At 44.8% G+C, this 16,650-nt stretch overlaps 1 protein-coding gene across 1 annotated transcript in view; it reads right to left on the minus strand.

Moving 5' to 3' along the window:
• The window catches only part of b4galnt4a (beta-1,4-N-acetyl-galactosaminyl transferase 4a), a 431,216-nt gene extending 418,293 nt beyond the window's left edge, over positions 1–12,923 (minus strand). Inside the window, exon 1 of the mRNA XM_023984701.2 lies at positions 10,968–12,923. Within this exon, the coding sequence (XP_023840469.1) occupies positions 10,968–11,109 (142 nt within the window). The 5' untranslated portion in view covers positions 11,110–12,923. The remainder of the gene's footprint in view (positions 1–10,967) is intronic.
• Between the last annotated feature and the right edge of the window lie 3,727 nt (positions 12,924–16,650).

The following is a 16,650-nucleotide window of genomic DNA, read 5'->3' on the forward strand; positions in this document are numbered from 1 at the left end:
TCTTCCCTGTAACACACAGCGTTGAGATTGCCTGCAATGACAACAAGCTCAGTCCGATGATGCTGTGACACACCGCCCCAGACCATGACGGACCCTCCACCTCCAAATCGATCCCGCTCCAGAGTACAGGCCTCGGTGTAACGCTCATTCCTTCGACGATAATCGTGAATCCGACCATCACCCCTGGTGAGACAAAACCGCGACTCGTCAGTGAAGAGCACTTTTTGCCAGTCCTGTCTGGTCCAGCAACGGTGAGTTTGTGCCCATAGGCGACGTTGTTGCCTACAAGCCCTCAGTCCAGCCTCTTTCATCCTATTGCGGACAGTCTGAGCACTGATGGAGGGATTGTGCGTTCCTGGTGTAACTCGGGCAGTTGTTGTTGCCATCCTGTACTTGTCCCGCAGGTGGGATGTTCGGATGCACCGATCCTGTGCAGGTGTTGTTACGAGTGGTCTGCCACTGCGAGAACGACCAGCTGTCTGTCCTGTCTCCCTGTAGCGCTGTCTTAGGCGTCTCACAGGACGGACATTGCAATTTATTGCCCTGGCCACATCTGCAGTACTCATACCTCCTTGCAGCATGCCTAAGGCACGTTCACACAGATGACCAGGGGCCCTGGGCATCTTTCTTTTTGTGTTTTTTTCAGTCAGTAGAAAGGCCTCTTTAGTGTCCTAAGTTTTCATAACTGTAACCTTAATTGCCTACCGTCTGTAAGCTATTAGTGTCTTAACGACCGTTCCACAGGTGCATGTTCATTAATTGTTTATGGTTCATTCAACAAGCATGGGAAACAGTGTTTAAACCCTTTACAATGAAGATCTGTGAAGTTATTTGGATTTCGACGAATTATCTTTGAAAGACAGGGTCCTGAAAAAGGGACGTTTCTTTTTTTCCTGGTTATATTTGAAAACATTTAAGTTATTTTCCTGTAACAATTTATTGTTTTCTGTTTCATTTGATAAAAAAACAAGCCCTCATAGTAGGCTACCCTTACCCTACTATAATGAAAGCTGGTTCAACAGCAATGCGTCTGGTTTCTTTCTAATCCTGGCAGTGCATTAGCCAAGGAGCCTATCCATAAAAGGTTTCTAAATGGTCTACTCGTGAGGCTTTTGCCAACATGCTTATGGATTATTCACTATTCACATAGGCCTACCTGCAGTGCATACTCCATTCGGCTTGTATCCATCCCCATTTCCAACGAGCTCCTCTTGTCTGCCTACCAAAGATGCGCTCATCCAAACATAGGCTATTCACATTTCTCAGTCCGATAACACCATAAAAACGGTAGGCCTAGCCTATATCTTGCTTATTGCGAACGTGCCTCACAAATACAATGCAATTTACGGGAGCCTAGTATTTGTGATGCAAATAAAGGCCTATACTCATTGAAGCCAATCACAACGATGTTGACTGTCAACACTCCAAAAATATTGAGCCAACACTGGATGTTTTTTTGTTTTGTTTTACTGTTGCTATTTCTCGTTACTGTAGCCTGTGCTATTTAATAAACTGTAGTATCAATCCACAATGCACTAGGATGAGAATATTCCATGCCCCCAGCTGAATTGGAGTTGATGAAAATGCAAAGACCATCAATAACCTGCAGAACTGAAGAAAAACGCATGCAGTATTAAGCCATGGAACACCTTGATTGGCCAGTGAGTGGCCAAGCCCTCGTCACACCTACAACTTGTTCATTCATCAAAACCTATCCCTTTCGCACTACCGCCAGCTATTGCGGCTGTGAAAATAACAGCTGTGAAAATATTTCTGACACACCCCAGACCTATAGCACTACCACCAGCGCTTAGACGTACCATTGCGTTACGTTTGTTAAAATATAGCCTGATGAGTCATTGAAAAAAATTGTTGGTTACTAAATCCGGCGAGAACTAGGACCATAAAAAAACGGTTGTCTGAGCGGTTGGCCGGATATGCCCACACCCGCTATATACTTAATGCTGATTGGTTTTGGTTCTACCCACCATAGTGCTGTCCAGTTAGAACGTGATGTGGAGGCCCATTACTGCACGCTTTGTCACCACCGCCTACAGCTGTTGTGTACACTTGTGTGGTTCAAAAAAGGGAGAAACAATGCAATCGTGAAGATCAATTTCCAAGATACTAAATATATAAATACATATGCAACATAACCAGAAGCCGATGAGCAATGTGGCATGATATGAACATATGAATGAATGCAATGGTAATACAGGAATATTGATGTAAATGTAAACATACTGCCCGAGAGGGAGAGAGAACTGATCCTAGGGCTATTAAGATTTAAGGCCCTCTCTGGCCTGGCTATAGATCTTGTCTGAGGCAATTAGCTACTGCGCATGTGCGAGAGCATGAGAGAGGCAATAGTGCCCCCTAATACAGCAGTATCTAAGGCTATACCTTGCAGCGGTAGCAGGCAATCAATATAAACATTGCTGATAAAATAGTAGTGAGTAGGCTAGTTGCACTTAAAACACGGCTGTAGCAATACATAACAATTATGAACTAGATGAGATCGCATGTACAGAGTACACTGATCCTTGATATTGACCTTCAGTTCCATTACATTACGCATAAGAGTCAGTGGACAAAGGCGTCTTCTGTCGGGGGAGTTTTGTTAAAAGCAGCAATGTTCGGTCAGAGCATTCGAACACATCGTTTGCGGTACGGTTTTGGAAGCAAAAGGACCTTGTCTTTCTATCAGTGAGAAATCACAAAGAAAAACGAAAGGTTAAATTGATACATACCTTTAGAGGGTTAGGGTTCACACACAGCCATATTTCCATGTTACAGCACTTGTTTACGTGCTAATTAGCTATCTGCGTCTCCAAACACCTGTGTGTAAACGGAAGACAGATTGTCACTGAAAAATACTGTCGGCTGCAACTGTGTTAAAACCGGTTAAAACAGTTTACAGGAAGTGTGTATTTTGAATTTGTAAAATTATTTTGATGTGATATGAAAGTAGAGGGATTTATGTTTCTAGAACTGTACCGCAATTGAAAAACAATTCACATTTAGATGGAGTATTTGGCTGTTTTGTCTTCCATAGCCAATTCGCCCTTTGAACAGAACATGTAAAGGTCCTTGGACTAAGGAATAACGAAGAGTACGCACTAACAGACAATTCTAGAATCAGCTCAGAGCTAGCAAACAACACTTGAAACGTCTTACTTACAAACTTATCTACACAGTTGCATTACACGGTAAGGTAACCTTCACTCAAACTTATCCGAGTAGCATTTCCAACAATGACTTATTGTAATGGACACACACATTGGAAAACGGCATGTGAACGGTCTGTCTTCTTCTTCTTCTTTGAGGTTTATTGGCAGACTACACTCAAAGTGTATTTCCGCCACTTAGTGTAGCGGGTAGTAAAATATCCCCAAAAAACGAAATATGTTGTGGATGAACAAATTCATACTAACTACCAAAAAAACAGTAACACAATTCACGCTGCTTCTGTTAAGATCACAATGCGATTTTTGGACACTTAATAACCGTTGCAATAAACACCAGAAAATCCACCTTTTTCACACAAAGCGTGTCTGGTTTTCTTGGTTGACCAATATTTACTAATGGCTGGCGTGTATCCACTAGCATATCATCAACACTAGCATCACTTGCTTTCTCAATTATGATCCCCACCACAGTTGCAACACAGACATTCTTCAATTCGATCTTCAATACACTCCTTCTGTCTGCGAACATTTGCAACATGGCTAAAGTTCTTGCATTGTAGTGGCTTGTGGACAAATGCACTTACTGCATACTTTACATAACCTAACTTTACATGCGTAGGGATGTGCTCTTTATCAGAAAASAAAAGAACTGGCTGACTTTCTTCCTTTTCCCCATTCACCATGCGGTTCAGATGACGGGCACCAACCACATCTTGGATTCTCTTGAAGTATTCAATATCTACCGTTATCGACAGAATTCTTGTGATTCCCAAAGCCTCCTTCTTTTGCTCTTCAGAAACACAATAAACCAGAACAAGCCCACTCCTGGTCAATCTGATTGATTCCACTTTTCCCTACACATACTTCGCCTTCTTTGATACCTCAAATGGGTTTCTCAGATGAACGTCCTTATTCAAAAAACTAATCCCAACAGGAAACAAATCCTTATCTGACCTACACTCACCATCCATTACAATTTTTTGGCAATTTCCTTTTTGTTTTATTCTTGGACACTATAGTTTTCCATTCATCATCTTCAACTTTACTCGATTCAGACTTGGCATCCACTTCTGCCTTGATCCTTCCCCGTCCTCTACGCTAGTTAGTGCACTTCCTTCTTCTTGCGACAGCATGTAAACACTCACTAACGTGAGCCGTCAGGGCCCTGGAGTGTCTCCAAGCTGGTTGGTTGGAATAGGCAGGTGATCGACAGACCTAAAGGCCAATCAGATTGAGAGGGTCAGACTTTTTTTTACAGCTGCCCCTGGATTTTCTGTTGGAAATCCACACATCCTTCCAGGCTTAGTCCTGGAAGGGCCTAGTCCTATCTGGCAGGACAGAGGGGCAGAGCAGTGAATGGACCAGACTAGCTGGGGTCCAGTCCTTGTGTGCATCTGGCCGTAGAAGGGTAGCTGGTTGCGGGTGTCTCTTAGAGGACCATGGGGGCCAGTAGGATGCCGGCTCCAGTGCATGTAAGGGGCTTAGGGGCCGCCCCATGAGGGAGAGACAGTTCTGGGCTGTGCCATAGAACGCTACAGTGTGGCAGAGGATCATACTGCAGAGGAATATGGCAAGCCTGCCACAACTGTTGTTGACAGCTCGCTGGCTTCTACTGGGGTTGGTGACTCTCTCACCACTACTGACAGCGATGGRTCCCATGTTGGAGCAAGTGGGGACACCTGGATGAGGCTCATCAGGGATTCAAAAGCAGGGGCCAACTGGGCCCCAGAGACGAGGTCAGGTGATTCCCCAGGTGCAAGGGCTGGAGGGTCTTCCATTGCGGGAGGTGGGCGGCCCCCTAGAACTGGAGACAGCAGGCCCCCTGGGTCAGGGAACGGTGGGTCCCTCAGGTCAGTGGGCTGAGGAGCTAGCAGGGCAGAAAACATACAACCTAAAACTATGACCGAAGACTGCAGGCCAGGTGTTACAGGAGACTGAGAACCTATCTGAGAAGGGAACTTGGAGTTTAGAACAGGCGGCTGGGCACCGGCTGAAACTGGGGATCCAGGGCTGAAAAGGACAGGAAACCCAGGGCCTGGAACTAGTGCAGGAGGTTTAGCGTGTAGCACTAGGAGGGGTGGCTGTAGACCAACGGAGGGCAGAGATCACAGACCTAGTGGGGCACAGAACCTAAAGCCTGGCAGAGCAGGAGACTGAAGGTCGACTAGGTCTGGGGACAGCGCACCTAGGACGCTTGAAGGCTGGGAGTCTGGTGCTGGTAACATTGGGCCTGACAGTGAGAACGATTCTGGACCTGATAGAGAGAATGACTCTGTGCCTGGCAGGGAAACTGACTCTGGAACTTACAGGGATACTGACTCTGGGCCTGAGAGGGAAACTGACTCTGGACCTGACAGGGAAACTGACTCTGGACCTGACAGGGAAACTGACTCTGGACCTGACAGGGAAANTGACTCTGGACCTGACAGGGAAACTGACTCTGGACCTGACAGGGAAACTGACTCTGGACCTGACAGGGAAACTGACTCTGGACCTGACAGGGAAAACAATTGAGTGCTAGGAGATCAATAGAGCTTTGGGACTCCTAGAGGAAAGGTAACTCTGAGCACAGCCAGGCCTGATTACCCACCTGGGCAAGGGACAGAGGGCTGACTAGTGCTGGAGACAGCAGACCTAGTACAGCTGGAGACTGAGGACTGAGAGCCGAAGAGGGCTAAGGACTGAGAGCCTAGCACAGGTAATTTGTGGCCTAGCAGGGCAGGAGGCTCTAAGTCTGGCGGGTTAGGCAACTGCCTACCAACTAAGGCAGGGGGCTGCGATCTGAGCAGGGCAGGAGACTGCAGACCCGCAAATGGGGCAGCTAACTTAGGGCCTAGTAGGGCAGGAGGCCCTAAACCTGGCAGACTAGGCAACTGCCTACCAACTAAGGCAGGGGGCTGTGATCTGAGAAGGGCAGGACACTGCAGACCTGCAAATGAATGTAGGGCCTAGCTGGGTAGGATACCTAGAGGCTGCTAGTGTAGGGGACTGTGGACTGGGGTCCTAGTACTAAGACAGCAGTCCAGGGGCCTAAGCCAGAAGTGTGAGCCTGCAACTAGGGCCAGAGACTAAGGGCCTGGTATATCCGGAAACTTGGAGCCTACCGGGGGAGCAGGAGTCTGTGCCAGAAGCTGGCAGAGGTAGAGACGTGGCTTAAGGTTCCAGGGTAGCAGACAGTCAAACCTCGGGCAGACGAGCATCTGCCTCGACCAATAGGGGATCCTCACAGGGCATAGAGGATGGCAGCCAGAACAACGGCAGCCAGCCAGAATAACGGCAGCCAGAACAGGCCCCGTGTCAGCAGCTGGCTGTGGCTCCACAACTGAAGCAGACGCCTCCTTAACTATGGCTAGTCGAGGCTCTGGCTGAAGAGGGTGCAGACCTTGGTGTCGTGGACTGTGCACTGCGGACTTTTTCCACATTTTGTTGTGTTACAAGGTAGGACTAATATTTAATTGTCATTTTTTTGTCAACCTGCTATACAAAATACTCTGTAATGTCAAATTGGAAGAAAAAATGTTCACCCGCCTGAGTCCATACATGTTAGAATCACATTTGGCAGTGATTACACCTGTGAGTCTTTCTGGGTAAGTCTCTAAGAGCTTGGCACACCTGGATTGTACAATATTTCCACATTATTCTTTGAAAATTCTTCAAGTTGGTTGTTGATCATTGCTAGAGAGCTATTTTCAAGTCTTGCCATAGATTCTCAAGTCGTTTTATGTCAAAATTTTAACTAGGCCACTCAGGAACATTCAATGTCGTCTTGGTAAGCAATTCCAGTGTATATTTGGCCTCCCAGTGTCTGTAGGAAAGCAGACTGAACCAGGTTTTCCTCTAGGATTTTGCCTGTGCTTAACTCTATTCCCTAGTCCTTGACAATGACACACATACCCATAACCTGGCGCAGCCACCACCATGCTTGAAAATATGAAGAGTGGTACTCAGTAATGTGTTGTGTTGGATTTGCCTCAAACATAACGCTTTTGTATTCAAGACATGAATTTCTTTGGCATTTGTTTTTGCAGTTTTGCTTTAGTGCCTTATTGCAAAGAGGGTGTATGTTTTGGAATATTTTTATTCTGTACAGGCTTCCTTTTTTTCACTCTGTCATTTAGTTTATTATTGTGGAGTAACTACAATGTTGTTGATCCATTCTCAGCAGGGCCTAAAACTAACTTTGTCTACCAGCCACTCATATTTTTTTTACCTGACAAAATATTTTTTGCTGCATTAATTACACAAAAAACACAAATCAAAATGGACGAGCGTGTTAAGTAACGTTTCTAATAAAAGGAATGTATTATTTATGTATTTTTAGACCTGAGTCATTAAACCAAAATATCACAGACGAGACAAATGTTCAGCTGCCCCTTTAAGGTTACATTGGTAACGTGGCCATTCCAGTCTTCACAGGTGCCTGTGAGAATCTCACTAGTAGAGGGCGACGACATCTCCTCTCTTCGCTAGCAGTGGAAACGAATTCAAACATTTAAAAACAACCTAACTTGTGAACAAAACAATGTAAATATCCCAAAAAACATGAGGGTAATATCTCACTTCAGTAGTTAGACCAACTTTAATGCCATTCACAGTGAACAAAGCCACCCGGCAGGCAGTGTTCCTGCGCGAGGTGGGATAGCTATAACAGTAGCAGTCCTATTTCTTTGTGCATCACCAGATATGAAGCAAAACAGTAGAAATCATTTGAAAACATCTACTGCAGCATTTATCTTGCTATAAATCAATACTCGCACATGGCTCATCCTTGACGTTTGACTATTTGTAAGAAATGCTTGCATTGTAGAGCCCTGTGTGTGAGCACCCGCCAACGTGGCTGGTGAGTTAGACATTCTTAACCGTCATTGCCAAAATCTACCCGCATTTGGTGGGTGGCAGGTGTTCATTTTAGGCCCTGATCCTCAGTTTTCTCCTATCACAGCCATTAAACTCTAGCTGTTTTAAAGTCACCATTGGCGTCATGGTGAAATCCCTGAGCGGTTTCCTTCCTCTCTGGCAACTGAGTTAGGAAGGACGCCTATATCCTTGTAGTGACTGGCCGTATTGATAACTACAACATGCTCAAAAGGATATTCAGTGTCTGCTTTTTTTACCCATCTACCAATAGGTGCCTTTCGTTGCGAGGCATTGGAAAACTTCCCTGGTCTTTGTGGTTGTATCTGTGTTTAAAATTCACTGCTCCACTGAGGAAACTTAAAGATAATTGTATGTGTGTTGTACAGAGATTAAGTAGTAATTCAAAAACCACGTTAAACACTATTATTTCTCACAGAGTGAGTCCATTCAACTTATTATGTGACTTGTTAAGAATTTTTTTTTGTCCTGACTTATTTAAGCTTGCCATAACAAAGGGGTTGAACACTTAGACTCAAGACATTTCACATTATAATTTTGTTAGTTTCTAAAAACATAATTCCACTTTGACATTATGGGGTATTGTGTGCAACCCAGTGACACAAAATCTAAATTCAGGCTGTAACACAACAACCATTTGAAAAAAGTCAAGTGTTGTGAATATGGCACTGTAAGTATAGCAAGAATGCAAAACCTGCCAATCTGTTTGAACAATTTAAGCCTCTCCAGCCCCTGTCATTTAACTAAAGCCCACTCACCTTCAGTAAGGCAGCAACAAGCTGGGACAACACTCACTGGCCTTTCAAACACACGCGACAATACAGACACACACACACACACCACACACACACACACACACACACACACACACACACACACACACACCACACACACACACACACACACACACACACACACACACACACACACACAACACACACACCCACACAACACACACACACACACACACACACACACACCTGTCATCATCAGTAGGCTCTAGCGCAGGGAAAAACCCTCGCTCAGCCAGAGAACATCAGAAGGAAAAGGGTCTCCACTGCACTTAGCCTATACCAATATGGGGGTTACACACATGTCAAGGATTCAATAATCACAAGGTGTCACGTTACATCATTCACGGGGAACATGTCAAGCCACCAAAGCAATGTACACAGCCGTGACAAGCCTTTTAAGAACCCACCGTTTTCCACTGGGTACAGATGTCAGTTCAACATGTCGTTTTGATTTACATTCTTTCGACCTGGCTGTAGCACATTGCACTTTGGCTTGGCCTCGCTACACAGCCATGTTACGTCCCAAATGGCACTCTATTCCCCTATTTAGTGCACTACTTTTGACCAGGGCCCATAGGTGAGGTTGGAGAGCGAGGAAAGGTACACAGTAAATCAAGGATAGTTCAAATCACAGTGTTCGGGTTAAATTGACTCTACTGGGAGTTATCTTAAGAGAGTGATACGAGAGAGTGATACGCTCCCTGGAGTTAGTGTTGATAACTGGAGTTGATTGGGACGGAGTACTTTTAACTCCATCAAGAATACTTTGTATTCAGTGAGGTTGGGAGGGGCCTCCTTGTAAAACCGGTATATCCCAGCATGCTGCAGGTTGAATGTTTTTATTGTTTGTTTCAATATCTGGGTTTCCGCATGTCCATTGATGCGACACAAAGATAAGAAAGTAATCCAATCTGTAAGTGGTTGGATTAATAGCAACCATTAGTGAGATAGTTGTTCCAGTTTACATGGTGTAGGTCAGTGGCGGTTCTAGCTTGTATGGCTCCCTGGGCTCCCTTGGCATTTCGTAGTGTGACTGATTTGACTAATTGCATTAGTACTGTACAAAGTTAGAGGTGCGCTATTTGATAGATTCCCCTGCTCCCCCTACCTTGGGCTTCCAGTGGGGAGACCTGAGGTCAACCAACCTATTATATCATTGACGTGATGTGCAAATAAGCCATAGAAAACCGATCGTGCAAATGTCACCATTCTGATTTTTTTTGTGTGTGGGCGCCCCGTGCCAGCCCCCGGCAAGATGTCGCCCTGGGCATCTGCCCATGTCGCCGGTACCTAAATCCGCCACTGGTGTAGGTGGTCTCCATGTACTGTATTTTCTTCCCTACTCTTACAGGCATTCTAAATGCACGTTGTGGGTTGTATGAAAGTGCTGCATGTCTTCCTGCAGAGTTGGATCTAATAGACATTGGATATCACATTGCAAACCACCATAATGTAAAACATGAAGAAATATGAAAATAAGACTTTACACCCTATTAACTCAAAGGAAGTCAATTGAAAGAGAAGTGAACTCTGCTGGAGTTGATTGTTAATTCAGAACACAGACAAGTGTAAAATGGCAAGGGAGTTGATTAAAAGCAACACTGAAAATAATAAAATGGCAGATCAGTGTGTTAAATTAAGCAACTCTGTCAGTTTGATATTTTCTCCATTTAGGCCTAGTGTAGTTTTAACTCCCAAAATATCAATGCCGTGACCTGAGTAGTTTTAACACAAAATGGGGGTGGGACCATATAAACCCCAAAATAATGTTACATTTGACCCTATAAGAGTTGAATTAACTCTTGCGATTTGACTGTGTGTTAGTCATTAATGAGGAGATGTTGTTTTCACTACTATTTCGACTCCTGCGAAATGATACTTCTTCGGCACTAAGTGACAAACAACCGAGCAACCAGGATATTAGAGAAAAACATCCACAGAAGCCACAACACCAGCAGCACTGCATATTGTTTATAAATCAAAAATACATATTTCCAATTCACATTGGACAAAGTTCATGAAAGCCAAACCCTATGAAACATGACTTCGCTCACTACCTCACTCAAAAACACAACTTCACACACGAAAGGCAATTTTAAATGCGTCGTACCTTTGCCGTAGTTGAAGTGGAGTTTGATAGCTTTGCCCTGATTGATGTGTAGGTAGGTGAACCACACGGCAAAGGTGAGCAGCACAAGCAGCAGAAGGAGTTTGAACTGCTTCCGAATTTTCTTCACGGGGAAGCGCAGCATCCTCGCTCAAACATCATCCGTTGACCGGCTGCAGAATGGGGAGAATGCCTGATGCTCGTTAACCGAACTAACCGTCCGTTCTGAAGTAGTAGGTTACTGGAGTAATCGTGTCTAACCTCACCGGTAGTCCTTGGATGAGATCGAGGTGTAGTCCCCTAGTCCATCCGTGGTGTATCCATTGCCCGACACTATAGCCAACAGTGAATTTAGTTGAGTTCTAAAGGAAAAAACACATTCTCTGATGCGCCAGGTTTGACCGTAAAATAGCGCTCCGGACTCGCTTCAGTCATTGCTATAGACTAACTTTATCAATTGCAAATGAGCTATTATTTGCGTTCTTACTCTGCAAGAGAACCGTTGTCCTCGGAGACAAACTCCTTGAAAAAACGAAGAAAGGGTCCCCAAGTCGCATTCCAGGCGCTCTGCGGTGGCAGTTTGGGCAGGGAAAAGGCGGCAGATCAGAAGCCGCGGTTCGGTCAGTGTTCGACCGAGGGAACAAAATAGCAGTCCAGCGATAATCTAGCCAAATCTCCTACTCGCTCTAGCCTCGTTGACACCCCGACGCTGATTATTTCAACGATTTCTCACACGAGGATCATGCCCCAGATTAAGGCGAATTCGAGGGCACAGCTGAGCGGCTTCCACAGAAAGAATCAGAAAACGTACCGTTTTAAAAATAGACGTGTTTCTATTCCAAAGGCTGCCAATTCGCGGCTAAATAAGTAGCCTACTACTTTCGCTCCCACGACAGCGTGCAGTGAGTTTACATGACATAGTAAACACTAAACAGAGCGAGTCACAGTTCTAGATTGTACACTGACATGCGCATTTCCAAATAGACTAGAGGGTTTGATCTATCCAAATCAACACCCGCGCGTCGTATGTAGCATTATAGGGTTGCTCACGTGTGCTCTCTGTTTATTTGCAAATTATGTGGCACCGTAGAAATGGCCTGATGCACCTTACTCCGCAATAACCAACTGTCCTATCTAAACTCCAAGCGTTCCGTTCCTAATCGTTAAACACTGATGAAACGGTAATCTGGAGAAGTAATTTGGCTAATGATAATGGATCAGTTGGACCGCTTTCCTTATATTCCCCAGAGAAGTGATTCGATATCAGCTGGCATCATCCTCATAACCTATTCTGGCTAATTTAAAGACCCAGTTGAGAAATATAAAACGCTAACAACAAAATACCTGCGTTGAGAATAGACTAGCGCGCTGGGTGCCAGGTGAGAGGAGTAGGCCTAGACTAAACATGAAACGTTAAATGTGCCGGTTCGTTTCGAGATCCACGGGATTCCTCTCAGAGGTCCATGTGCACCTTCACGCGCCCCGATCTTCGGTGCTGCTGCTCTCTCAGTCGCTGCATTTGACCGAAATGCTCCCGACCAAGTCCCGACCCWTGTCAGCGTTCCCGGTGCAGGCGAAACGAAAACGCAAGCTCTCGCTAAACAATAACATCCAAATTCAGGAGAGATGCAGTATGATGAACGCTACAATGTTGCTAGCTGCGATGCACTGGCTAGCAGTGTTATTCCACTCGTGAGTTCTTCTTCGTTATTACACCGTAATAACATCGTCCTCCTCTGCCCTTACATGGCGCATCATGTCGAAATGAACCCTTGCTCAATGCAAGGTGTCGCAGAATATGGAGATATTTATAATATTATAAATAATAATACATAATATTAAAGAAATGCTATACCCTAGTAAAGCACAAGCAGAGGCTATTCTCCATTGCCCATGTAATCTATATACTCCTCTTCTAGTCTCCCACAAATGTTAAACGCTTCGGCTGTTGCCTATGGTCTGGTTTTTGAGACTACTCCTCTTCGTCCATCAATTGGGCATCAGAAACGCTGCTGGGCAACCGAACTTGGGAGAGCCCGTGATCGACAGGTCCGGTATCCAACCGGAGCCTGCGCTCGTGGGAGGTGGGATGACGACATTGGCCATTAGACGTCGTCAATGATGAGAATGGTAAATATTGTAGTGACCCGTTATCTAGCATGGAAAACAGTTCTACATAGCTCGACTATCAGCTTATTATTTTAAATGTGGTTTTAAATCGGGTCAGGTCTATTAAATGTAAATCCTACCCAGTGATGTGGCGTCCAAAGTAAGTAGCGTGTCCTGTCCAAAAGTCATAATACACCGTCCAAGGCAAGGCAAGGCAGTCCACGCTCACAGGTGATGCTGCTTTGGAGATAGACACTCCAAGATGCACCCTTGAGTGCCGCCTTTTGGTCAGAACAAAAATAGGCACTTGAAATGTAACAGGAAACTGAGCATACAAACTTTGAAACCCGTTTCAAATAGTGTAAAGAATTTCGTCAATACCATCATTACAACTGATTGTGTGGTAGGGTTTGAAGGCCTAATGTGTTTGTGCTGTTTTCAGAACTATCTACACTGGACAGTTAATTTGGCCCGATGTGTTCTATAATTCTACAGTAGATCCTAAACAGAAAAGGATCACTAGGCTACATAGGGATGAAGCATAACAAATCTATCAAATTAAATAGCAGATGTTATTGCGAGTGTAGCGAAATGATTATGCTTCTAGATCTGTCAGTGCAGCAGTATCTAACAGGTAATATCTAACAATTCCACAACAAAACCTAATATCTAACAAATTCCACAACAAAACCTAATACACACAATCTAGTAAAGGAATGGGATGAGAATATATATACAAGTATAAAATATATGGATGAGCAGTGACAGAGCGGCTAAGGTACAATAGATAGTGAAGAATAGATAGTGAAGGATACAGTATATACATATCAGATGAGTAATGTGAGATATGTAAACATTCTTAAAGTGGTGTTATTAAAGTGACTAGTGTTCCATTTATTAAAGTGGCCAATGATATCAAGTCTGTAGGTATGCAGCCGCCTCTATGCTAGTGGTGGCTGTTTAACAATCGGATGGCCTTGAGATAAAAGCTGTTTTTCAATCTATCTGTCCCAGCTCTGATGCACCTGTACTGACCTCACCTTCTGGATGGAAGCGGGTGAACAGGTAGTGGCTCAGGTGATTATTGTCCTTGATGATCTTTTTTGCCTTCCTGTGACATTGGGTGTTGTAGGTTTCCTGGAGGGCAGGTAGTTTGCCCCTGGTGATGCGTTGTGCAGACCGTACCACCCTCTGGAGAGCCCTGCGGTTGTGAGCGGTGTAGTTGCCTTACCAGGCGGTGATACAGCCCGACAAGATGCTCTCAATTGTGCACCTGTAAAAGCTAGTGAGGGTTTTTGGTGACAAGCCACATTTTTTCAGCCTCCTGAGGTTGAAGAGGCGCTACACCACACTGTCTGTGTGCGTGGACCATTTCAGTTTGTCAGGGATATGTACACAGAGGAACTTAAAACTTTCCACCTTCTCCACTGCTGTCCCGTCGATGTGGATAGGGGGGTGCTCCCTTTGCTGTTTCCTGAAGTCCACGATCATCTCTTTTGTTTTGCTGACATTGAGTGAGAGGTTATTTTCCTGACACAGCCCTCACCTCCTCCCTGTAGGCTGTCTCGTCGTTGTTGGTAATCAAGCCTACCACTGTAGTGTCGTCTGCAAACTTAATGATTGAGTTGGAGGCGTGCATGGCCACTGTAACGATCTTCTTCATCTGAGGAACAGGAAAGATTGGACCAAAACGCAGCGTGGTAAGTGTCCATGTTAATTTATTATAACTGAACACGAAAATACAAAATAACAAAGTGAATGTAAGAAACGAAAATCGAAACAGTCCTGAAAGGTGAAACAACACAAAACAGGAAACAACTACCCACAAACTACAGGTGGGAAAAGGCTACCTAAGTATGGTTCTCAATCAGAGACAACGATAGACAGCTGCCTCTGATTGGGAACCATACCAGGCCAAACACATAGAAAAGAAAACATAGAGAAAAAAAACATAGAATGCACACCCAAACTCACGCCCTGACCAAACCAAAATAGAGACATAAAAAAGGAACTAAGGTCAGGGCGTGACAGCCACGCAGTTGTGGGTGAACAGGGAGTACGGGAGAGGGCTGAGAACGCACCCTTGTGGGTCCCCAGTGTTGAGGATCAGCGGAATGAAGATGTTGTTTCCCTACCTTCACCACCTAGATGCGGCTCGTCAGGAAGTCCAGGACCCAGTTGCACAGGGCGGGGTCGAGACCCAGGGTCTCAAGCTTAATGATCAGTTTGAAGGGTACTATGATGTTGAATGCTGAGCTGTAGTCAATGAACAGCATTCTTACATAGGTATTCCTCTTGTCCAGATGGGATAGGGCAGTGTGCAGTGTGATGGCGATTGCATCGTCTGTGGACTTATTGGGGCGGTAAGCAAATTGAAGTAGGTCTAGGGTAAAAGATAGGGTGGAGGTGATGTGATCCTTGACTAGTCTCTCAAAGCACTTCATGATGACAGAAGTGAGTGCTATGGTGCGATAGTCATTTAGTTCAGTTACCTTAGCTTTCTTGGGAACAGGAACAATGGTGGCCATCTTAAAGCATGTGGGGACATCAGACTGGGATAGGGTTTGATTGAATATGTCCGTAAACACACCAGAAAGCTGGTATGCGCATGCTCTGAGGACACGGCTAGGGATGCCATCTGGGCCGGCAGCCTTGCGAGAGTTAACACGTTTAAATGTTTTACTCACGTCGGCCACGGAGAAGCAGAGCCCACAGTCTTTGGTAGCAGGCCCTGTAAGTGGCACTGTGTTGTCCTCAAAGTGAGCAAAGAAGTTGTTTAACTTCTTATGGCTGGGGCCAGTATTGAGTAGCTTCGATGAATAAGGTGCCCAGTGTAAACTGCCTGCTACTCAGGCCCAGTTGCAAATATATGCATATGATTAGTAGATTTGGATAGAAAACACTCTGAAGTTTCTAAAACTGTTTGTAATGATGTCTGTGAGTATAACAGAACTCATATGGCAGGCAGAAACCTGAGAAAAAAATCCAACCAGGAAGTGGGAAATCTGAGGTTGGTCGTTTTTCAACTCATTCCCTATTGAAGATACAGTGGGATATTGGTCATGTGGCACTTCCTAAGGCTTCCACTAGATGGCAACAGTCTTTAGAACCTTGTTTGATGCTTCTACTGTGAAGGGAGCCGAATGAGAGGGGATTGAGTAAGGTCTGCCATGAGCTGACCATGCGCTGACCATGCGCGTTCACGTGAGAGTTAGCTTGCGTTCCATCGCATTTCTTAAGACAAAGGAATTCTCCGGTTCAACATTATTGAAGATTTATGTTAAAAACATCCTAAAGATTAATTCTATACTTCGTTTGACATGTTTCTGCGGACTGTAATATAACTTTTTGGACTTTTCGTCCGTACTTTCCACTGCGCGCATGTCGTTAGTTTGGATTGTGTACTGAACGCGAGAACAACAAGGAGCTATTTGGACATAAATTATGGTCATTATCGAACAAAACAAACATTTATTGTGGAACTGGGATTCCTGGGAGTGCATTCTGATGAAGATCATCAAAGGTAAGTGAATATTTATAATGCTATTTCTGACTAATGTTGACTCCAACATGGCGG

Source organism: Salvelinus sp. IW2-2015, linkage group LG4q.1:29 (assembly GCF_002910315.2).
Source record: "Salvelinus sp. IW2-2015 linkage group LG4q.1:29, ASM291031v2, whole genome shotgun sequence".
In the NCBI taxonomy this organism is placed as follows: domain Eukaryota; kingdom Metazoa; phylum Chordata; class Actinopteri; order Salmoniformes; family Salmonidae; genus Salvelinus; species Salvelinus sp. IW2-2015.